This window comes from Leopardus geoffroyi, chromosome C3 (genome assembly GCF_018350155.1).
Source record: "Leopardus geoffroyi isolate Oge1 chromosome C3, O.geoffroyi_Oge1_pat1.0, whole genome shotgun sequence".
NCBI lineage: Eukaryota > Metazoa > Chordata > Mammalia > Carnivora > Felidae > Leopardus > Leopardus geoffroyi.
The window spans coordinates 114,763,071-114,786,517 of NC_059338.1; the positions used below are offsets into that span (position 1 = coordinate 114,763,071).

Sequence of the window (23,447 nt, forward strand, 5' to 3'; positions counted from 1 at the left end):
TTGATATTAATGTCTGGGGGAGGGGGACACATCCAACCAAAACGTGAGATAGAAAGAGGCCCCTCTAAACGGTATACTATGGGAGAAGTAGAAAAACAAAGAGGGAAAAAAAAAAAAGAAAATGATAATTGTTTTCTCTAAGGCTATTATCTAATGCGAAGGCAAATAGTCAGTCTGGAAATCAGCTAACAGAAGGGGATTAGAGAGGAGATCTGAGAGTGGCTTGATTTCTAGCAGAGCTGTCTCTCCAGCCAGTGATGAGACGCAGGCAGGGCAGCCAGGAGCGCTCCAGATGGCCGGGGAAAGTGGTCGTCTTGGGTTACTGCAGGGCACTCGGGCCGCCGGAGAGCAGGCGGCCCGGGAAGGCATCATTAGGGAGCCAGCCTCACGTCCAGCCTGCACAGGAGAGGGCGAGGCTGGGAGGGAGGCCGCCCGCCCGCGCGCCCTAGCGAGCCGGGCCTGCCCATTGTTAACATATACTTGACCTCCGTGACCCCTGCACGACACAGATGTCTCCCACCTCCACTTCCCCCCCCACCCCGCCGCGGGCCCTCCCCCCTGCACCTGGTAGCGGCCGCGCCGCCGCCTCCCTCCCGAGCGGCCGCGGCGCCCGGGGCGCGGGCGCGCGCCGGGGCCGGCCTGGTGCGGGCGCTCTCTGCGCACAGCGCGCGGCGCTCCTGCTCCCCGGCGGACGCCCGGCCGCCCTGCAGATAAATGCGTCGCCTTCCTCGAGAGTGAGCGAGGGCGGGCGAGGCAGACGCAGACGCCGCCTGTGACAGTGGCAATTCCCTGCGCCCCACATCACATTTGTCTGCCACAGCAGCAACAACAGAAAAGCGGAGGGAGGGAGGGAGGCGGGAGGAGGGGAGCGGAGCTCCGCAAGTCTTGGGTTCTGCGTGGAGGCTGCGTTTGGCTGGCGTCCCCGACCCCGGGCTTTTTGCACCGCAGCTCACAGTGCGCAGCGCCGGACGGCCGCAGGCGCTCCGCCGGCGACTCCGCGGCCTTGAGGCGAGCGCGCGTGGGCGAGTGGCCGCGGACACTCTGGCCTCGCTGGGGAAGGAGCGCCGCGCCCTCGCCCCCTCGCCCCGCGGGCCGGCCGAGACGACGGGAAGTTTTATTTGCAGCTCGGAGCCCGTGGCGGATGGTGGGACTCTCCAGCCCAGTGCAGTGTAAGTGCCCGCGGGAGGGCTGGGCCGGCGGGCGGGCGGCGGGGACGGGCCCCCGGCTATTACGGTTAATTATTATTCTGATGACCGTCATCTTCATTTGGATTATTCGGCCGAGAGGCTGCAGGCTGTGCTTGTCGCTCAACTAGGGTAGGACTACACACGGGGCCGAGGGGAACATCGTGGGTGATTCCAGTTGGAGATGACACTGAACTTCACGGGTCAGCTAAGGATGCAATTTTCGCTCTTTGATTCCCCGCGCAGTCTTTTTTACAAATATTTTTTTCTTTCCCCTCCATCATAGCGGCATGTAAGCAGGAAGATGTTGCGTAGCTCCCACCCCCCACCCCCGGACAGAACTGGTCAAGGTGCCCACGGTGCGTTTGGCAGGTGGCCCTGAACCAGCGTCGTGGGGGGTTTTAACTAGAAGGGAGAGGCATGTTTCGATGGTGGAAAACTTAGCTGTAAGAGCAGGAGAGGCAGAGTGTTAACTTTGAGACCCGGCTGCGACTGTGGTCCGGGTGTTTTTAGCGGCATCTGGGCGCCCTGCGCCCGCCTGAGAACTTTTCCCTGTTACTACTGGGCGTTTGGGGTGCTCGAGCCGGAAGCCCCCGGGTAGGGGGCGGGCGGAGTCTCCCGACCGGGCATCTCTCACCCCGGACGGGTCCGGGACTCCATCGCCGGCGATCGCTGGGCAGCGTCTCACCTGCCTTGACCTCCGCTCGGGGCCCTCGCCACTCGCCCTTTGGGGGGGCTCCCCTCGCATCCCCGACTCGGCCTCGCGGCTCCCGAGCGGGGCGCGGAGCTTTGTGCCGGGCGGCTGCTGCCCAGCGGAGCGCAGACGGGGAGCCGCGTCCGCGAATTCCTTTCGTTTTCCAGAAGCCGGTCTGGTGAGGCGCCCGGGCCCCGCCGCCAACCGCTCTCCGCGAACCTTAAAGGACTGGGTTGGTTGGCGCGCCCAGACCCCTCTCCCGGGGCGGACTTTGCGCTGGCCAGGACGCCTTAAGCAGAGACGGTTGTGTCGGCCCAAAGCGCTTAAGTCCATTTTTTTAATCCCCCCCCCCCTTTTTTTTTCCTTTCCTTTCTTTATTTTCTTTTCTTCCTTTTTTTTTTTTTTTTTCTTGGTAAGGGCGGTCAACCCTTGGAAAAGTTTGAGTACTGGGATGCCGGGAAGTAGGATGTGAACCAAGACTGTTACTAAAAATAGTATCCACCCCCTCCGCCCCAGGCCTTTCAGCTTGCAGGGTTTGCCTGGGGAGCCTCGCAGCCCTCGATCTCCTTATTCCTTGCTGAGCATAGGGGAGAAGTCTTTAGAACGTAGCCTTTTTTTTTTTTTTTTAAAGATTGGGCACCTCAAATCCCAGCTTGCCCCAGCCTGGCTGCTGCTCCCTGAGGGAACCTGCAGAATGTCGCTTTAAGGAATAGCTAGTATTCCTTGTGGAGAGGGTCCTGCACGACCAGTCACTGAGGCCAGGGCGAGGGAGTGAGGACCAGGAGAGCTGGAGAGGCCACTTCAGACCAACTTCATGTGCTTAATGTAACTCTGAGCCCCCTTGAATTTTTAACTTCGCTTCCCTTAATTAATCTGCCCAGGGCCTGTGTATAAATGGCTGTCCACAGCTGCTGCAAATTGATTTATCCCCTGATAAAGGTCGGGTTGCTGACCAAAGCATTTTCTTTCTACCTTCTGTGTGAACTGAAATCTGTTTTACAGGTTTTTGTTTTTTGTTTTCTTTTCCCCTCTCCTAGTCTCCTTTTAAACATCTGTATGCTTTTTAAGTGCACTCAGTGGCTTTTATTATCTTCCCCCTCCCTTTGCATAAAACAGGAGTGGAACTGGTTCTGTGCCCAGTGAGCCCACACTCACTAGAATACAAATTGACCAGCTTCTCTGTGATAAACGGTTTGTTAGTGTTGGGGGCCTCCTTTTAGTTTATCGCTGTGTTTTGCCTTGACCATGTGAGTATTCTGCTGTGCCCAGTTTCTCCTGTCACACAGTTCCTTAGAAAAGGTCAACAAACACCATTGTTGCTTAAACCATCATAGCCCCAACCTGGGTGTTTATGTCAGCTGTGATGTGGACAAACAGAAGCAAATTCATACTTCTGTGGATTTTCCCCCTGATTTCTCCTGAAAGTCTAATTTGGTATTAACATTACGGGGGCTTTCAAATAGCATAGATAGGGCTGTCTGGTTTCCTTTCCTTTTTTTTTTAGTGGTTGTTATTTTTTAAGGGAGGTCTGATCATCTCACCCAGGATTCATCAGGGAATCTTAGTTTGACCCAGGCTTTTCTTACAGCCAGGATGGATGCTGAGGAACTTGAAGACTATCATTGATTTACTTGTACTGTATTTAACATTTGGTATTTCTTTAGTTTATTCTTTCAAAAGAGAAAATTCCAACCCAGTAACCCAGGAATCAGGCTCATTCTGGGCGCATGTTAAAAACCGACTTTACCTAAGATTTATGCTAAGAGAAGAACTTTATATTAAAAGCCTTTGTTTAAGCATTAATAAGTTTGTTGTAAACCATTTAGACAGCACTTTATGTGGAAAGCTAAATATTGAGTGGGAGCATTTGAGTGTGTATTTCTCCACACCTAGTCCAGTTCACATCTAATAAAAGCAATGGGGAAAATGGTCTATTTTTTCCTTAATGTTTGGACAACTCAAAGCAGCCCAGAAGTCTTTGAAATGATATTTTCCTTTGTCAGCGTGGTCTCTGTGACCCACTAACACTTGCTATTAATTTGATTTTTCAAAAACGATTCTTAAAGGGCCTTCCTAACAAGAGGCATTATACTTGCAATACAATGCAAACTGCACTATTCAATTGGAAGTTGCTGGAGAGAGTAGGGCAGTGTGTGGTTGCAGCCACAGCACTGCAGCTTTTTAATATTTTCACAATTTGTCCTTCCTGAAGAAAAGTGAAATCTTGCTCTTAATGCCAGCATTGGATGATGAGCTCTCCCATCGAGGGGGTTAGTCTTCATGTTTGCAGAGAAAAGAGCCCTTCAAAATTGCAAAGAAATACACAAACGTAAGATGCCATTATCATTTATTTTATTGGAAAATAGAAGCTTAGCCAAAAAAAAGACTCACTTTTTTTTTTTTTTTTTAAACATTGAAAAGGGATCACGAGAAAGAAATGCTTCCAATAGGAATGCTGGCCAGTGGTTGTCAGTTTAGGACATTCTTCACTGTCAAATCCTGTTTCTCACTTCTTTGATATGAACATCAGCTGACAGGCACTGAATACGGAGCCTTCTTCATTGAGGTTTTATGCAGGCAACATAGCTCTTCATAGCAAAGCAGTCTGAAAAATTGGCACCTGCAGGATTTGCATGTGAAAAAAACCCCGAGTCAGTTGCATTTTACTGGAGTCTATTACTGTAAGTTATGTAAGTTCAGTGAGAAAAGCTATTTATTACTGTTTGGGTGTTTAAAAGTTCTTTTGTTTTATGGACACCTTATTCCTCACATAGTGATCCACAGGCTTTATTGATAGCAGAAGCAGGGAGACGTGATCTCTGGCTTCATACAAGTGATTTATTATGGAACGGAGTAATTTTTAACCATGTGCTTACAGAGTGCACTTATAGTCATAGTTAATTTTTTACACGTGGCTTAAAAATGATGAACTTAATACAACTTTCAGAGTCATCGATCAGAAGTTAAATACATAAAATAAAGTGAACATAAATATCCTTTGAAAGCAACCCAGGATTTTAAGTTATGTTCTTTACTAGCAAGTTAAAATCTGTAAGAAAAAAATTAAACCTGTCATACGTCTAAACTTGAGGAAAAATGTGTCCCCCCCCCACCCCGCACTTGTTAAATTGTCACTTAAGTGCCTTTTAAAAATATCATATTTGACCCTATTTATGCAAAATAATGAACAACGTTAAATCCACTGAAACACCTTTGTGAACCTGGTATTATCCATCACTGGGAATATTTTATCCAGAATAAGTTATTATTACCCAAAGAGACACCTTCCAACTTCACTTTTTTACAGCCATTAATATAAGAGTTCCTAAATAATGTTTAAAGAACAGTGAACATTTTATTAAAGCAAACATTAGTTCAGTTTAATGGAGGTAATTGTAAGTGATAAGACAGAGCAGGTTATCTCTGTGTTGTTTAAACAGAAGGAGCTACTTTGCACCATTTCCAGTGGCCATCTGTAGAAGAGAAGGGTTTGCACCTGTCTGTCCACACTAATTATAGATTAGGGCCAAAGAAATGAAATTCGAGGAGGTTTTCAGCTAATGAAATCCATACTGATTTTATTGTAAATGCGTTTTATGTAAAGAGGGTGATGGTTGAGTTATGAGTGAATAAATTGGTATGTAGCTGCTAGGCACTTGGTTTTGAAGCACAATTCTGCTGCATTAACCTTTGATATTCAAAATAAATAAATAAATAAAAAGGACAAACAACTTAGGCATGGATGCTAGCCTTTGTTTGCCATCCCCAGCTACAATTTAGTGAGTAGCAGTGAGGTTCAGTGTACAATTTAAAAATGTGCTGTAAAGCAGCTTAAATGTTAAGAATATTCTAATGTGTTGAAATGCAGATGAAGAAGGGAGGTTTTGTTTTAACTTAGGTGCGTAAGACATTAGAACATTAGAAAGCTTTTTTTCTTTTATCTGCATTTCTGTTTCACATCCATGAGAAATTAAAGCAAAACGAGTGAGGAATGCGTTCTGCAATGAAAGGTCACATGAATGTCTACCACATCTGTTTATAGTAATTATGAACATAATTAACATAAGAATTACAAATGAAATAATGACAAGCTGAGCAATGAGATATTATGCCATAATGGTCATATGTTGGAATTCTCACATTATAGCACACTAGAATTCACATACTCAAAGAAAGAAAGAAAATGCTAGATTTTTATCTGAATTAATGCTCCCAAACTTATCTGCCTGGGGCAGATGGACTCCTTGCTCTTATAGGAAGGTAACCTATTATTAAGAAAAGAACTAGTTGAAATTAAGATTTCTGGTCTCCAGCTTGGACTTTAAGACAGCTGTGATTATAGAAACCACTTTCTGTTGTACGCTGATTCTGTGATTATACTTCTTGATTATTATATGGTGTTTTTTTTTTTTTTTTTTTTTTTAATTGAATGCTTTGCAGCAAAGTATTTGCTTTGGAAGAGAGTCATGGATTCTTCCCATTTGAGAATTGGTTGATCTTTTCTAGAACTGTGAGCCAAAAGTCAATGAACAAACAAGGTGGTACTAGGAGTGCTGTGCATGTACAGAATAAGAACATTGGCAGATTAGGTTTTGCACAGTTTTCTTCCTACCTTTAGTGTTTGGATGCTTAAAGAAAAAAAAAATGTAAGCCTTTTCTGGGTTTGAAACTAGGAGTGCATTGTTTTGTTTTTCTAAATAGCATTTTGTCCCCCAAAGAGCTTGTAAAAATGTAGTGGGCATTTGTAAGTTGTATTTGTTTTCTTCCTAGAGCTGTGTTGGTTTTACAGGTATTTGCATGTCGGCTGTGTCCAAATTGATCTAACTAAAATGTAATAAAGAGGAAGGTATGTGTGATTGCATCTGGTTATTCTGAATGCAGTTTTCTGTAACAGCTAGAGAAAAGGTGAAAGGTGAGCTTTTATGAGAACTCAAATGATACTCCAGAAATCTGTTATTCAACTTAAAACATGTCAGAATGACCGATTTTCACCCGTTTGAAGTTCACTTGATTTTGTAAGGTGCCCTGCCAAATGGCTTACTTCCTACACTTGCACCCCTCTCTAACTACTGAACCTGGCCACTTTTTGAAGATTTATGGAGAAATATTACCTTGTTCTCGTCTCAGTGATAACCACGAGGTTTTCCACATTATTGGATTACTGGAGGATTGTGGCAGACCCCTTTTTATCTGACATTCATTGCATGACAAGATTTTTCACACGTGCCCTTCCCCCCACCTGTGTCCAGATTATTTTCACTTTGCCTTACCTGTCAAATTTTTTCTTAATTCTTTTCTTGGGGTGGGCGCATGGGGTTGGGTGGGGGTGGGGGTGGGGGGTGGGGTCCACCACACATGAAACTGGTTTTTGGCAAAGTGTTCTGCAGGGGAGTGGTGATGAAACAATGCCTCTTCTCAAATTTGTCTCTAAGAGACTGTCTTCCTTTTCTGTGTTTTTCTCTACTAAGTAGCCTTATGCTTCCCTCCCTGCTACCGTTTTGTCCCTTTCTATCAAGATCCGTATATAAGCTATGTTATAACCCGGAGTTTCACTGCGGCTGGGGTTACAGTGTATGTCATGCACAATTATGCAGTTTATTGGCTCCTTCATTCTGAACTTGCTCTCTTCATACTGCAGTGAGAGCTTCTTAACCAAGCTTCAGTGCCTTGAAATACAACACAACCAAATACGCCCCCTTCCCCCAATAAAATAACCTTCTTTGCTGCATTATCTGCACTCCATTAAGGATCTGATCAGATGTTCAGATTGTCTGATGGGTGCATTTAAAAGTGAAAAGGGGCTCCCATGGGACTACTCAGGTGTATCTCCCTCCTGACCCTGCTGGGGTGGAGGGTGAACTCTGGTCTGACGGAGGAACATTAGCTCTTGCTTGTTCTCTGATTGATTCTCGGGCTCTGGGTGGGTGAAGAGCTGTGAAGCAGCTCAGGCTGAGATTGATTGCCTCAATTTCAAATTCCCACCTCCAAAATAGACTCTCAGATGTATACATAGGGAACCCCCTCCCCCAACACAATTTCTGGAGGTGGAGCAGGTGTCTAAGTCACCTGTAGCTACCAATCACAAGTGGTCCTTCTTATCACAGGGATGCTGGCTGCACAAGTCTTCTGCTGGGACACTTTCAAGCCCAGGGAAAGACGTTTCAGATCTGTGTCCATCTCCATTGGCATGGGTAGGGGAGGGCTGGAATTTAGGAGTGCTGGGGCCCGCAAAGAAAGGGACAAGAACTTCCACTTGAGGTTGGTCTGGAAGACTGCAGTAACTGCTGTGAGGGCTCAAATAGGTTTGTTTTGCAAATTGTGGCAATTCGAATGGAGGTGAGGTGGTGAATGTCTCATTGTTATGCTCTGCTGAAAAGGGGACTCTTGATCCCTTCTGACCTTGACAGAACCTCCAGAACGGTCACAGTCTGGCCCTGGAACCTGGGCGATGCAGTTTGCTAGTCTGCATTCCTCCCTTTTTCTGGGAGGAGGGGGCAGTTTTGGGGATTGTAGGCAACCCCCAGCGCTGGCTGTCACCCTCAGCCAGCGTTGGGGTACCTTGTGCCCACTGGCCACCCCCCCCCATCCTGGGGCCTGAACCCCCACCCCCTCCATCCCTTTTGGTTTCTTCCCTCCAGCCTGTGTCTCTCCCCTCTCCCTCGCTCCCTCTCTCTCCCACTTTTCCTCCCTCTCCCGCTCCGTCTCACACGCACCCTCTGTTTATTTTCCTGCTTCCATCTGGGCCCTGCTGATATTGTAATCACCCTGATGCACGTTGGCTTCTCTCCTCTCCCTCCTGCGCTCACACACTCACTCACACACAATGTGCCATCCTGACAAGCCTTTTACTTCTGATAAGCTCCGATGTGTGTTTAATGAATACAAAGCCGCGGTCTGGGTGCCGCCTCGGCTGCGGCCGCCTCTCCTGCGCTCCTTTGCCAGAAGGTAATCTCCGTGAACGGGGAGGGGAGGCGAGCGGGGAGGAAGGAGGGGTGGGAAGGGGGGGGTGGGGGGAGCGGGGAAGCTGCTTTTCTCTTTCCCTCTCTCCCTTTCCAAATGATTCAGAAGTCGATAAGACCAGGAGAAGTGAAGATGTAACATGTTATCTGTCGCTCCTCTTAGCTGGCGGAGAGAATTTACATTTAAAGATTAGCAGAGGGAGAAAGAGAAATCTGCCTTTTGTTGTGTGGGGTTGAGGAGGAGGCATCAGTCCTGGCCTGGACGCTATCTCCCATCACCTCTGCTATCCAGACAGGACTCACCGAGGTGAGATTACCGGAGGGCCTTATCTTTAATTGGGTTTAGTTTTGCCAGTCTGAATAGGTTTAAAGAGACTCGATAAAGGGGGAACAATAGATTATTTATTGACTGAATGCTGAAGCCTTTAGATGAAGAGGGGAGAGAAAAAAGCTGCTTAACAACTTGATTAGTTTATTTTAATTTTTATTTTAAGGTGAGCCTGTCTCTCTTGTGGTGCAGGGAAGGGCCGTGGAACTTAGGCGAAACTGAATGACTTAAATGTCTTATTCTCTCTTCATCCCCCACCCCTCCCCGCTGTCACTACCATCTCCCTTATTTTAACTGGAGTTTCATGTACCCCCTCGGTTTAGGATTGATAAACTGAGCAAAAAGGGTAGTGGCTTTTGGAATTGATCCTTCGTGTTTGGTTTTGTGTGACTTGTTTTGAATGGGTGTTGGATTGATGTTAACGGTGGTGCCTACTTGAATGAGTGAGCAAAGGGAATGAAGGCTACTTTTAATATGCAATTGGTTGATTTTATGGTGTGGTTTCAACATGGTTTACAGGAAAAAAAAACATCATTCTGACTCTGTTAGGTAGATTTGTATTTTGGATTTGAAACACGGAGTTTTTTCCTTGGAGTGGGTTTAAAAAAAGAAGAGTGAAAAAATGTTTTATTGACTCAAGAGTGTCTTTCAAAAAATTACGGTATCAACTTTGTAATGTTCTTAAAATGGACAAGAGTGAAGAAATTATCGTTTGCCTCCTACACATCATCAACATAGGTGTTTTCATAGGTAAATATGATCCAGTAGCTAAAAGCCTAATTAAAATTTGTTTAAAGCCAGGGGGGGCATGTTTCCTTGTTGAAGGCGGCAGATCGATTGGGTAAGACAATAGAGACCCATTATTTCACTTCCATTGACTGAGCATATTGACATTTCAGGTTTGCTGTTGCCTCAGTGAGCATGATGAAACACTGAAATTCACAGACCAACTGGCCAGAGTGGCACATACATTACCGTATGTCATTTCTGCCTTCAGGTTACCTTATCACCCAGGCAGAATGGGAATGGACAACCCGGAATCCTTCAGAAGGGGTAGAGCTCTTTTGGCTAAGAAACCGACAGGTAGCATGTCTCACGAGCACCTTTAATTTTACCCAGAATGGGGTGTCACAGAGAAACATGGGGAACACTTTTGTTTAAAAATCTGAGCTGCAGCCCAGCTATTAATCTTGCACATAGTACATATAAGGATACCCATTTTCAAGATTGATCTTTACCTGGTCTCAGATAACTCCAGGGAGTAGTTGGTCACATCACGTAGGTGTTTACCAGCTTGTGCTTGGGTATTAACTGTGCTGCCCCAATCTGGGGCACTCAGACATTAGAGCACCTGCTAAATCTGTATCTATAAAAGAATATGTAAGACCCCTTCCAAAATAGTGCCTGACTTCGACTTTTTTGTTTCCTCTTTTCTTTTGGTGGGTACAAAAGCGAAAATGGGATGTATATGTATTTTATGCCCATATACATGGTGTAGACCGTAATAAGTAAAAACAAATATGTGTATATTCCAAGCAGAGGCAGAGAAAATAGTAAGTATTTTCGTTATCTTCTTAGTATAATCTATCCTTTTATACACTTCACATAGTCTTTGCATAACACAACTAAGTATTAGGCAAAACTGAGTCAAAGAAATTTGAGTCATACAGAAGTGAATATGGGGAAAAAAGCAGAAGGGACTTAACGTATTTTTTAAAAAGTTCAATGAAAATATAAAACTATCGTGAATATGCTTTATACACAGCAATTGTTGCCATCAAGTAGGTGACTGATGCCCTTTGCAGTGTTTAGAACAAAACTAGTCCTTTATACCATTTTCATGAAAATGTTAGGTTTCTATTTGATCAGCAGGTGCTGTTGAGATGAAAGCCATGTGTAAATTTTCAGAAGGCCAAAAGTGTCAATTCAGAAAAGGAAAGTGATAAGAGAAAATGCAATCAGTTTTCCTGTTTTCAATTTGTGCAGGATTTGAAGAGCTGTTTTGTTAAACCGCTGCATCTGCTCCAATATGAATATTGAGCCACTTCCACTAAAAATAACAGCCTATAATTTGGAAGCTACTGCAGTCTTTTGTTAGTGTGAGTGGGTTATTTAAAAACAAAAAAACAAAAAAAAAAAAAAATAAAAAAAAAAGACAATTTTCTATTCTGACAATCTCTTGCCTCATGTGCATTTTCATTTGTTGGCACTTTTAGCCTCAGCAGATAAATGGTATTATGCAATTAGGACCTTATCTTGTTTGACTGTGAAAGAGGTTTCCATAGGTGAAAATCCTGGTAATATAAAAAGGGTTCACACAAAACAAAATTTGTTTTTAAATAATCTGCTTAAATATAGTTATTTAAGTTGAGATATCTGTTCCTTACATTCTCCAGTACTACAATTTTTAACTTGCTGCTGACTGTTATAACAAAGTTAACACTATTCCGTTGCATACTGAGCATTCTGTGATTTATTTCACCTTTAATATACCTGCAAATGTAAGTTTAAACTAATCAGGGATATTTTACCTAACAGGGCTTTCAGAATCATTTTTTTCATGCTTAAATAAAATGATTAAATTATGCTTGAGTGCCTGCATACAAAAGCTTTAGCTTCTATAGTACTGCTAATCAAATAAGTTTTATGGACAGGGAAAGCACCACATTAGAGAAAAATTGGATGCATTCTACCAGTGACATTTCTAGGAGAGACAAGTTCTTTTTAAATCATCTAATATTAATTAAGAAAACCCTCACACATCTTAAATAATCATAATAAAAATAATACTTCATCCCTTTAATAAGAAAACGAATGGCATTGCTCTCCATGTAAAACTGGGCATAGAGAATTAAGGTAGGAGGGAGACTGATGACATTTGGATCGGGTTCAGTATTGACTCTGTCCACAACTGCTCTTGGCTTGACTTGAGGCTAGAGAAATTGGTCCAGGTGGAGACGTGATCATTCCATAGGATCAGTTAGAGCTATGGCTTGACACTTGAATGGCCAGACACACTCTTCACAGTTAAGCTCAGAGTATCTCCAGAATGGATTAAGGGGAAGACGGACATGGGGACACAGTAGTAGGATGGATATTAACAAAGGTGGCGTTTCTTCTGCAATGCCTACTCAAAAGAAGAGGTAGGAGAGGTGTTGAGTGTGTGTACCTGTGATCACATGTATGTAACCAGCCAAAGAATAATGCTTTTAAGAAATGTCATTTCCAGTTGGATGCCAAAGTGTGGCAAATCTATCAGAGACCTGGGCAGCCATGGGGGTGTATTCCCTGGTACAGCACCAAGTTCTTTGCCCCTCTCAAGAAGTGGTATCGAATCACATATCAGTATAAGAAAGAAGCGTGTCTGCGTTAGGGATGTGATCTTGTAACGAGTTGTTTTGTGCTGAAGCCACCTTCGGCGTTGAAGCCTCTGTACCTTGTAAGGCGTCAACAGGGGGAAGCTTCTTGTGACTCTTCAGAATGGTCATGCTTTATAAAGTGGCTCTTACATCGGAGCCACTGATAAAGCAACGCGCCACGGTTGAGGTTGAAGGCATGAGACCCTCCTGTTTGCCAGAGTTGAATACGGTCAGTGCTGCTGAGAACCACTAGCAATTTCACTGACTGTGAGGGATCTACTTACAAACAAAACAAAACAAAAACTGCTTTGATAGCTCTAATTGAGATTACCTTATAATACAATTCCTGAGGGAATAAAGCAGGCATTTGTTTTGGAGATTTCACATTGGTCAAGCTCTCTAAAGCAAATCACCAGTTGAGTGAATAGGGCCTTTCGAATATAGATCTTGTCGGATGAGGACACAGATGTAGAAATTTCCCATTTGTCCCACAGTCGCAGCAGCTCTAAGTACCTTAGGGAATGTGATTGACTAGATTCATTAATTTTTCAACAGCTGGGTCCTAGACCACTTCTGAGTGTGCACTGACCAACCACCTAGTTGTTGGTCTTGGGAGAGAGAAGAACTGACAAATATTAGAGATCTGCTGTGAGCCTGGAGTTAACCTTCCCATACATTGTCATTACTGACTTTAAGTCAATTATGAACCAGCCTATCACTTCATTTCGAACACTTTGGAAATGTCTTAGTGGCTCTTCTGGCTAGACCTTTTGCCTTAATATGGAAACCCGAGATTTTCTTGTGTCTCCCAACTTTATCACCTGCTTTGTTCCCAAGTTTGAATAATTAGAGGCTTATTTTCTGAATACATGGCTTAATATGCTTCTCAGCAGCCACGATCTGTGCACCCATTGTTTTCTTATGCCCTCACCCCAGCCTAGGAATCAGAGTTGGCTACTAGCTGATAGACATCCTTGGATATGCCCAAGTGTTTGCCAGTCTGTGTCCCTCAGTACCTCCTAAGCCAGGCTTTTCCCTTACTAAATTGTGTTCCCTCGTCCTGCACCACACCAAAGCCCAGAGGAATCAGGTTGTTATTCCCTTTATTGATCTCTGGAGCTCTCTTCTGTCCAATGTCCCTCATCCCCGAGGCTCGGCCCATCACACTTGGTCATACTGTATTTTGATCTCTACATCTTCTACTTGGCCGGGTCCAACTTCCCGGTCATTTCTTAAGAGGAGAGGGATTCTGCACTATTTGGAGTGTGCAGCTCTACTTGTGTGCTGTAAAACGCTCTGTATTATAAAAAGAAAGTTATGGTGTGTACATTCCCCTGACTGATGGGTAAACTGGATTTCCCTTTCCAGCTCAGTCACTGTTTTGCTGTGTAACCTGGGATGCATTCCAGCCTTCAGGTGAATTCTTCAGAAGTAAGATGAAGGGCAGATTCAGTGTTCCTTAGGCTTCTCAACTCTCTCATGTATGAGTTTGTGTGTGATGCTGAGAGGAGGCTTTTAAGAATTTCCCATGGTTAGGTGAATGAAAAAATTTCTTAATTTTTCACTTGGAGCTGGGGGCGCATCTCCTCTCCATATGGCTGGGAAATAGAATCAGTGTAGAACATCATTATCTCCTCGCTCTTCTCCATTGAAAAGAAGTGGCATTGAGCACAGGGAGACATTTTTTCCACAGCCATCCTGGATCTCAGATGACTGTCTAAAATTTTAGTTGTTACTCTACCTTTTTAAGAGGTGAATGATGGAGGAATGAGTCTGTTTATGCGGTGAGAAGGAATTAAATATTTCAGGTTTTGCTCAAGGAGAACAGCCTTTATGCTTTTACCTCATGGCTGCTGGACAAGATGAACTTGGTGCTTGGGGGCAGGAGTGAGGGGCTAGGAGCTAAACCATGGTGGTGATTAGTTGTGCTTACTAGGCATGCGCCGTATCCTGCTGTCTCAAGGTGTGGACTTAAGTCACTTGGAAATTTTGAAAGTGACCTCTAAAAACCATTTTTGGAGAGAATTTGGTAAGTAACAGCTTCCTTAAATGAACAAGGGCACATTATCATTTGGTTAGGAATCCGTTCTTAACTAAGACTGAAGTTACCCTATTTGTATTGTCTGAAGAAACAGTCTGCTACTGGTTTTAAATGCCCAGTTATTACCAATCACACTTTGATTTCCTGCTTTAGTTTTTCAACAGTTTAGGCATTATTAGAAGTTTAAGCCTAATTTGTGAAATTGTCAATGAGGGAACTGGGCTGGATTTCTTTGGAACCTTGGAGCTGTGGCATTCCCGTACTTACGATTTGATGAAGGAGAGCACTTTGTCATCATCCAGGATGGCAGTAGAAACTTCTGCTGCTTACTAGGAATATCTGCAATTGGCAAGACTTGGAAGTTTGTTAGCAATGGAAGCCACGCGAATTACTTTCGCTTCGCTGGTTGTAGAAGACTTTTGTGTTGGCATTCGGAGTTCAGGGGGAGGCCAAATTGAAGTGATTTTGCTTTTCTTCTTTTGGCCACCAAGGAGAATGCCTTAAAAGTATGAGCTTTTGGTTGGTACCTCACTTGACTGGATTGGTCATTGCATCAGAGAAATAATAGAGAAAATGTCATGAGATGTCATGGCAGTTTGTCTAAAGAAGCACGAGAGCTGGGTGGCCGCTAATCATAGGAGAGGAAACAGTGCGAGCGCAGCGATGGGCTAGAGGTGGTCGGTAGAGCACGGGGAGGGAAAACTAGCTGTCTGATGCTATTATGAAGAGTATTTGAGAAGTCTTTGCCACCAGACCTTGTGGGGAGCGCCCCTGTGCCACTCAGGGAGGGGATCGGAGAGATCTTAGGAAAGAAGGTAGGTCGTGGGACCTGCAAATGCTGGGGTACAGTTGTGGTGCCAGGGAACCAGCACAGCAGCGTCGCAGAGAGCATTGCGAATGCACATCCGGTTGGGCAGACCGAGTTACCAGCACCTGGAAGGTCATCCCCCAGTGGATGCTGCACGTGTGTTTCAAGTTGCACCTCAAATGCAAAGTCTTAGAAAGTCGGTTGATCCGTGTGGTTAAAACGAGATGTACTGTGCCCCGTTCCCTAACCTCAGGATCTAGGAAGATGTGAGCTGTAAGACAGGTCATGAAAGACTGCTAGTTTATTTCCTGAATCTATGCATATGTTATGTACACAGTGATGAGCAAACACAGCTGGGAAGAACAGCAGATGATATTGGGACTGGAAATGTGGTGTTTATCAGACTGACATAGTAATCCTTGTTTCCCGTGAAAGTGTTCTTTTTAAGTGACAGTTAGGATTCGGTAACTTTTACCATGTGTCAGACAAGTATTCTCGACTACCTTTTGCATACCTGTCACACATTCTCATTCTCATCTCTAGCTGGGTTTATTTAGAAATGAGGATTTGGCCATATGTGGGTTTGACCTCTGATGGGAAGCAAACATGGACCATAAATTCTCATCCTTTTATTGAATAAGGATAGGTAGGTCCATTCAGGTCTAAATGGAACATAGGTGTGATCAGTCTCCGTCGACTTGTCCAAAAGCGAGCCTGGATTTGGCTAGAGGCAGCAGGTATAAAATATCAGAGGACAATATAAATGAAAGAGCAGTAAAATGAGCAACCCATTAAACCTAATTCTCCTATTTTTTAAAAAAACTTTATTTATTTTGAGAGAGAGAGGTTTCATGAGTGGGGGAGGGGCAGAGAGAGAGAGAGAGAGAGAGAGAGAGGGAGAGGGAGAGAGGGAAAGAGAGAATCCCGAGCAAGCTCCATGCTGTCAGCGCAGAGCCCGACTCGGGGCTTGATCTCACGAATCCTGAGATCACGACTTAGGCTGAAATCAAGGGTGGGATGTTCAACTGACTGAGCCGCCCAGGGGCTCCCAAATTTTCCTATTTTTAAAGAAACACATAGGCTCTTTGGGGAGTCCTAGTAATGACCCCTTTTAGATTATCTGAAAGAAAATTAAAAATTCACTCTGGCTTGTCAGTTGGGAGTAATAAATTGCTAAATATTTAATGGATGTCTGCTATGTGCAAAACGAGGTGGTAGGTATCCATGAGTGGGTATCCATGAGTGGGTATACATGAAACTCAGTGCATGCTCACGCCCCACTGAAGATAGACCCACTCAGGTCAAAGAAAACTGCTACCTAAGTTGGTGAGCCTTCATGACTTAACCGATTAAATGCACCAGTAAATGAGATTTTTTTTGGGGGGGGGCAAGTTGGAATTTCACCTTGTCTTAAAACAGGATTTATCAAAGTGAAGTCATCACAATGGGATTCTGAGCAGTTGCAAAGTAGGGATGTGGAGTACAGAAACCCAGATGTGGGAGAGGCTTTCGGAGGACTAACGGGGTGGGGTAAGTGGGGCTGGAGAGAGAATAAATTAAAGAACGTGGCTGTGTCAAAAAGGACCCATGGGTGATGATTGGGAAATAAACAGATCATAAATGTCTTGGGTGTGAAGCATTTTGATTTAAGCTTTATCTTCCGAGCAAGCCAGAAGTTTTTAAAACTGTGTCCTCAGGGTGGGACGGGGCACGAAAGCTGCCCGGCCCGGGTTCAGACCCTTTTATTTGTCTTAGCACCGTGAAACCAGAAAAATTCTGCTTTTACAACAAATTGCTCTATATGTTAGATTTCTCTGGCTGGACTTCTTTTGGACAAAGGGCGCCATGGGGAAGTAGATCTCACAAAAGCCAAAGTAAAAACAAAACAAAAAGTCGTACTAGGTAAGGTGAAACCATGGACCCGGGTGAGGTCGCGTTTCTCAAGAGCTGGTCCGACAGTGACCAGTCGGACGGATCGGAGTGGAAGAATGACTGGAGGCGAACCAGCCAGGAAGCCGGTGGCAGCAACTCAGATTTTAGATGTTGTAGCAGGATGATCAGGATTGGGTCTGTAGGACACAAAGGAGGAGGCAGATGGATGAGGCGTTGCAAAGGAATAATCATTAGAACTTAGATATAGGGGTGAATTTAGAGAACTTGCATTATGTGTCCAGTGCATTTCTCTGGCCAGAATTTAGAATCACTCCGGTGGTTTAAGGAGAAGCTTCTCTACTCCTCACAGACACCGAGTGTCATGTGACTCAGAGTCTCAGCCTCCAGAGAGAAGCCTCAGAGCCCAGGGGTGTATCCCTGCCCCAGGGATTCCTGTGGTCTAGCCCCTTGTGGAAAGTGGTGACAGGGCTGTGAAGTGATAGGTGTTCCTTCCAGAGTGGCTGTCGCATGGAGGATGTTTATTGATCTCTCTGGGACTTGGCTCCCTCCTGTGCTTTGGCTTCTTGCATGAATTTTAATCCGTTCTGAGATCCCTTCCGTTTTGTAGGTACCTCTGGGCCATGCGGGGTTATAGGAAGTGGTGAGGTGGGTTGGGTCAGACTCTTAACTTTCTAGCACAGCAACCTACCTATTTGACATTTCTCGAACACCAAACTTGTATTTGCAGGATAATTTGTGAAACTTCATTCAACTGTAGTGTTACATAGAGGAGAAAAGACAGGGAAACAGAGAGGAAGGAGTCAGGAAGAGGCCCTGAAAGAGCCGAAGCATGCTCACAAACCAGTGTGCCCCAGACTTTGTGGGGACACACTCCCTGGGGGGGGGAAGTGAGTTATTTCAACCCTCATTACTTGACAGTTATTTGAACCCACATTCATTCATTCAGTACCCCAATCGCCTGTAGACCAAATAATTTCATGCGATAACATTTTCAGATACACTTTAAAAGAACAAAAACGTGTTAAAACTTTACTGAGTTACTAGAAACTTGTCTATGTGCTTTACGACCAGCAGATAGTAAATACAATACAATTATATGAAGGACCACAATTTTTTGTTTTAAAATAGAGGCCTCACATGGGAAAAGTAGAGGAATCCCTTTTGCATGTGAAAGGGCAGTATTGAATCCTTAAGGTTAAGTTGCTTGCAAATCATATTCCCTGTTTAAGGGATTTTAGTTATTGAAAGAAACAACGGGGAGCCTGGGTGGCTCAGTCAGTTGAACGTCCTACTTTGGCTCAGGTCATGATCTCATGGTTCATGGGTTCAAGCTCTTCATCGGGCTCTGTGCTGTCAGCACGGAGCCTACTTCAGATCCTCTGCCCCCCCCCCCGTGCCCCTCCCCCACTCGCTCTCTCAAAAATAAATAAACATTTAAAAAAAGAGAGAAACAACAACAAAAATCTACCAATGTCAGCACTTTGAGGTCTGGGTTCATCAAGATAATGTTACTTCGGGGTCTTTCACCTTGTTTTGTCCAGAATCATTTAATTTGAAAATATACTGGTAGTTCTCTTTTTACTTTTTGAACTTTAACCAAATTTGGAGTTTGTGGTTTTGTTATAAAATCTCTCGGAGTGGAATTTTGTAAGACTTTTTTCCTCTGTTGTCAACTGTGCTTGATAAGAATTAATCACCGGCAGTCAGAAAAGGACTTCAGCATAAAAATCAATCTATAGTGTTTAAAAAAAATGAGACCAGCTTACATGTGTTGATGTGGAATCATTCCTGAGATATATTGTGAAGTGGGAGAAACCGGGAGCAGAACGTTATGTGCCATATGCTACATTTGTCCAAAAGAATATGCATACGCTTCTCCTTGCAGAGATATGTACCAGCATCTGACAACAGTGGTTGCTTTGGGGAAGAAAGTGGCGCCCAGGCATGGTGACTGAAAGGAGATTTTTTTGTTGTATGTCACCTTGGTCCTTTGAGCCTTTTTGCAAATCTCGTACGTGTTTCACTCACTGTAAAGTTAGAGATTGCAGCATCAGACCGGGATTGGCTGGTTCTGGGACCCTGTCCTTCTGGGGGAAAGTCATGCTTCTGTCTTCTCTGCCAAAAGGCAGTGGAGTGTGGAGGGGAAGCGGCCCGGCTTCCAAGTGCTGTCCTACTTGGTGAATCTCCTTCTACTCCCCCCTGTTCATCTGGAAATCATTCTGATCTGGATAATCATGGCATGACCTCATAAGGTTGTCATGAGAATTACATGAGGTGTGATGTATGGAGCATAACTGTTAATAAAGACTTGCTTATTCTTAGAACATGACTTGGCCTCTTTGGAACTGCCCATCACGATTCTAGAAACCCCCTGTAGGACCTTCTCTTCTCTCCACATGACCCTTCTCAGTCACCTTGCTTCAGCAAATCCTTAAAAGAACATCTAGCCCTGTTTGATGTCTGGGGATATAGAGATGTTCAAGGTATACAACACTCTGATTTGCTAGACCTTTCTCACTTCAGCCTTCATTAAGACCCATTTTCCAGGGAACACACTTTGTCATCTCCTAAGTCTCAAATGAAACCACTTTCTGAAGACTTCATGATATCTCTTCCTCAAACACTGGGTTTGTCATATCCAACTCTTTGCTACTTTCCGTCTGATTCAGACTTGTCTGCTGGTTGTTTGTAAGTCTGGGACAATTGGGGTACTATTTGATGCTTTGTTAAGTAAATTTTTTTTGAAAACTTATTTCTTGAACTCAAGTTACGTACTTGGTACCGTCCTGAAATATTTCATTGCTAAGACCTAGAAATCTTTGATTTCAACCGCATGTTGTTTCTCTCCCAGTTTCTATCTATCTCGGTCCCCTTTCATTGTGTTCTCTTATCATAGAATGTACAATTTATTGCTGCTGTATTTTGGCTTGTAAGTTTCTGCAACCAAAAAAACAATACAACCCCATCAGCTCTAGTCAAACTGTGCACTTGCATATTCATATGTGCACATCTTAACCCATTTTATTTTATTTTGTTTTATTTATTTATTTATTTATTTTTACCCTGAAGTTCACAAGTGTGCTTTCTGTAAAGGGTGAACTCCCTGAAATTGTAAGGAAAATGCTGTGTGTAGGGATGCATTTGTGAGCTGAAACTGTCCCTTTGGTCAGGGACACAACAGGGCTAAAAACCATGTTAGTGGCTCCCAGCTTCTCTGCTCCCAGATGCCCCCCACATTATCGCTTTCTCTCCTTTGGCTGCCCAGGGCTGCTGTTTTCTGGGCAGATTCACGGGCTGAGGACTTTCCCCCTAAGTAACCTACCCTGGCCCCCTACCCCCCCCCCCCCATCTTATCTTTTCTGATGTTGTACGGGATCCCAACTGCTCTGCTGCTCGATGAACTAGACTTACAACTAGGGAAGGTACTGGATGGGATAACAGGTCCATCTCCCCCCAAGATTCTGGGACTCAGAATACGGAAGCGAGTGAAAATACCACTTTTTCCTTCCAGGTAACGTTTTCACTTGAAGACATCATTTCAGAAGAGCAGCCTTCTGTTCCTTCACGCAGGTGGCCGAGCAATTTCAGGCAGATATGCATGCATGGTGGTGGGAGGGGACTGGAGGTCTTCACAGAATGAGGTTCACATACCATCTTACTGAGTCCTCACCTGGGAATGAACTCATTTCCTAAATCACTCCTAGAGGCTTTTACCCGTGCCCCAGGTCACCCCGCATGTGTGCTGGGGCAACGTCTGAACCTAGGATTTCTGATTTCCGCACTGCTCTGTTCTAGGACTCACTGTCACTCTCCTCAAGTCTTCAAATCCTACCACCTAGGAGTTTTCCCCATGAACAGGGCCAGCCACACAGACGGCAGGTGGGAAAGATACTCAAGTTCAAATGGAAAATTTTCAAGATTTAGGACTGCTCTTAGAAAAGTTACTGTTTAGAGTGCAACAAATACCACTGTTTTGTAAGTTTCTGAGGTGGGGCGTGGGGAGGCAGGAAAGAGAGAGAAGGAGCGGGGGGGGGGGGGGGGGGGGGGGGGGGGGGAGATGTTAGCTGATGAGGAACAGCAGGAAGCAGATCCCATTTGCAGCCAGACTCTTGTAGATCTCCTTTTCGAGGTGTGTGACCATCTACCATGAGTGCAGATACTTTTCAGAGTTTTGTTTTTCTTTCACGTGGAAGTTGCCAGCATGGAACAGATGCCTTTATTTGGAGAAACCAGTCTTTGGAAGTAATTGGTTCTCTCTCCTTTTATCCCCCAGAGATGATCTTCCACAGATGAAATTAGATGGGTAAAAAAAAAATTTTTTTAATCAAAAATATTAGTTTGTGGTATTTTTTATTTTTCACTGTAAAATGTTTTAGGGCCTGCGGTTTAATTCCACATATTTTGGAACTGTTGACTGATCATAAATATTTTTATCACTATTCGTACAGTAGTGACTTTCAGAAAGGAAAACTTATGGTCAAACTAGATCATTTTTGAGTAGTGACCTAATGCTTTTATTTTAATGCTTGAAAACCATCGTATTAAAATAGGTAATACCAGCTTTCTACTATCAAATGATGGGATCTGAGCACATGAGATAAAACAGTGCTTGCACTAGGGAGGCCAAGATAGGCACTTTCTAGTATTCTCTCTTACCTTCGTATCATCCTGGTAAGTTAGATATTACAATCCCACTTTAGAGATTTACATCTGAAGCTTGGAGAGGTTAAGTGACACGTTCAAGGTCAAATAGCGGATAAGTGTAAAAGCTGAGAGTCCAGGCCACCAGAGCACGCATGCAATGGGCTTCAAAGTGGTCAGCGTGTGTAGGCCACAGTCATTTTAGGATATTTTGTTTTATTGAAAATGAAATTAGATCTGTAACACAGGAGATATTTGAGAGCTTCCTGCTATTTAAAATTGCCTTGTTCGTTAACTTGTGGGTCATCCTGCATTGTTGATTTGACTAAAAATAATCATAGCTGGGGTGCCTGGGTGGCTCAGCCGGTTAAGCGGCCAACTTCAGCTCAGGTCATGATGTCGCAGTTTGTGAGTTCGAGCCCCGCGTCAGGCTCTGTGCTGACAGCTTGGAGCCTAGAGCCTGCTTTGGATTCTGTATCTCCCTCTCTCTCTGCCACTCCCCCTCTCATACTCTGCATCTGTCTCCCAAAGTAAGTAAAAGTTAAAAAAAAAAAAATAAATAAATAAATCATAGCTTAGTCTCCTGCCTTCTGGTTAATATATGTTATAAAATAATATTTGAAGGATTTAAAAACAATCCTTTATCACAATATAAGAAAAAGGGCTTGAAGATAGACAAGATAGTATTTGATCATCATTTATTCCTTTGCTCACTCAGCCGATGCTGAGTGAACACTTTCTGTGAGCCAGGCACTGTGCTAGGCGCTGGGTATGAAGACTTGACTAAACACAGCCCCTTCCCTCGTGGCCCTTGCGATAGAATGAGTAAAGTCCATCAGGGTGGGTTGGAAGGCATAAAGAGAGAGAATAAGGTGAGATCACTTTCTAGTAGCAGGAAACTCAGTTGGTAAACACAGTTGGGAGCTAAGTCTATGTGTAAAAACTGCTAGAGTGCATTTACTCCTAGAGCTTGTATGGACTTAGGCTGAAGTTCTTAATCATGGTGTCCTACTGCTCAGTGTGTGGCCTCACAGGCCAGGATGCCCTGGGTGATTCCCATCTAGGCCTATGTACGTGTAGTACTGGTGGGAATGGGCTCAGGTGAACAATGGCAGGCAAAGGTTGCCCAGCCAATATGGATCATAAATGCCCTTACGGTTAAAGGAGAGAAGGTGATCGTAGGTCCAGGAGTGGTCAGGGAAAGGTTGATGAAGGCCACAGGAATTGAATTGGGCTTTATAGCATTTCAGTAGGGGGATTTCATTTGTTTCATTCTTTTTATTTGGGCTTCTACTATGTGCCAAGTACAGTTTTAAGTATGGGAGAAAGAGCAATGAGCAAAAACACACAAGACCACCGCTTTCCGAGAGCTTATAGTTTGGAATGGGGGAGGGAGGCAAGTAATAAAGATGTTAATAAAATTATTCCACATAGTGTTAAATGCAATGATGGCAATTAAAAATCAGGGTTGGAGAGGATAATGAGGGCGCTGGTGGTATTGTTGAGACTTTATTTTGGGTGGTTGGAAAATCATCTCTGA

At 44.2% G+C, this 23,447-nt stretch overlaps 1 protein-coding gene across 4 annotated transcripts in view; it reads left to right on the forward strand.

Annotated features, from left to right (window-relative positions):
* The first annotated feature begins 600 nt into the window (after positions 1-600).
* RUNX1T1 (RUNX1 partner transcriptional co-repressor 1) overlaps positions 601-23,447 on the forward strand; it is a 143,150-nt gene continuing 120,303 nt past the window's right edge. The window contains exon 1 of one of the 4 annotated variants that reach the window (XM_045454252.1): positions 601-1,169. In XM_045454252.1, coding sequence (XP_045310208.1) covers positions 1,142-1,169 — 28 coding nt within the window. In that variant the 5' untranslated portion in view covers positions 601-1,141. Of the gene's footprint in view, positions 1,170-8,938; positions 9,145-23,447 lie in introns of those variants that run through there. The other 3 variants (XM_045454250.1, XM_045454251.1, XM_045454255.1) reach the window with 3 other exon arrangements.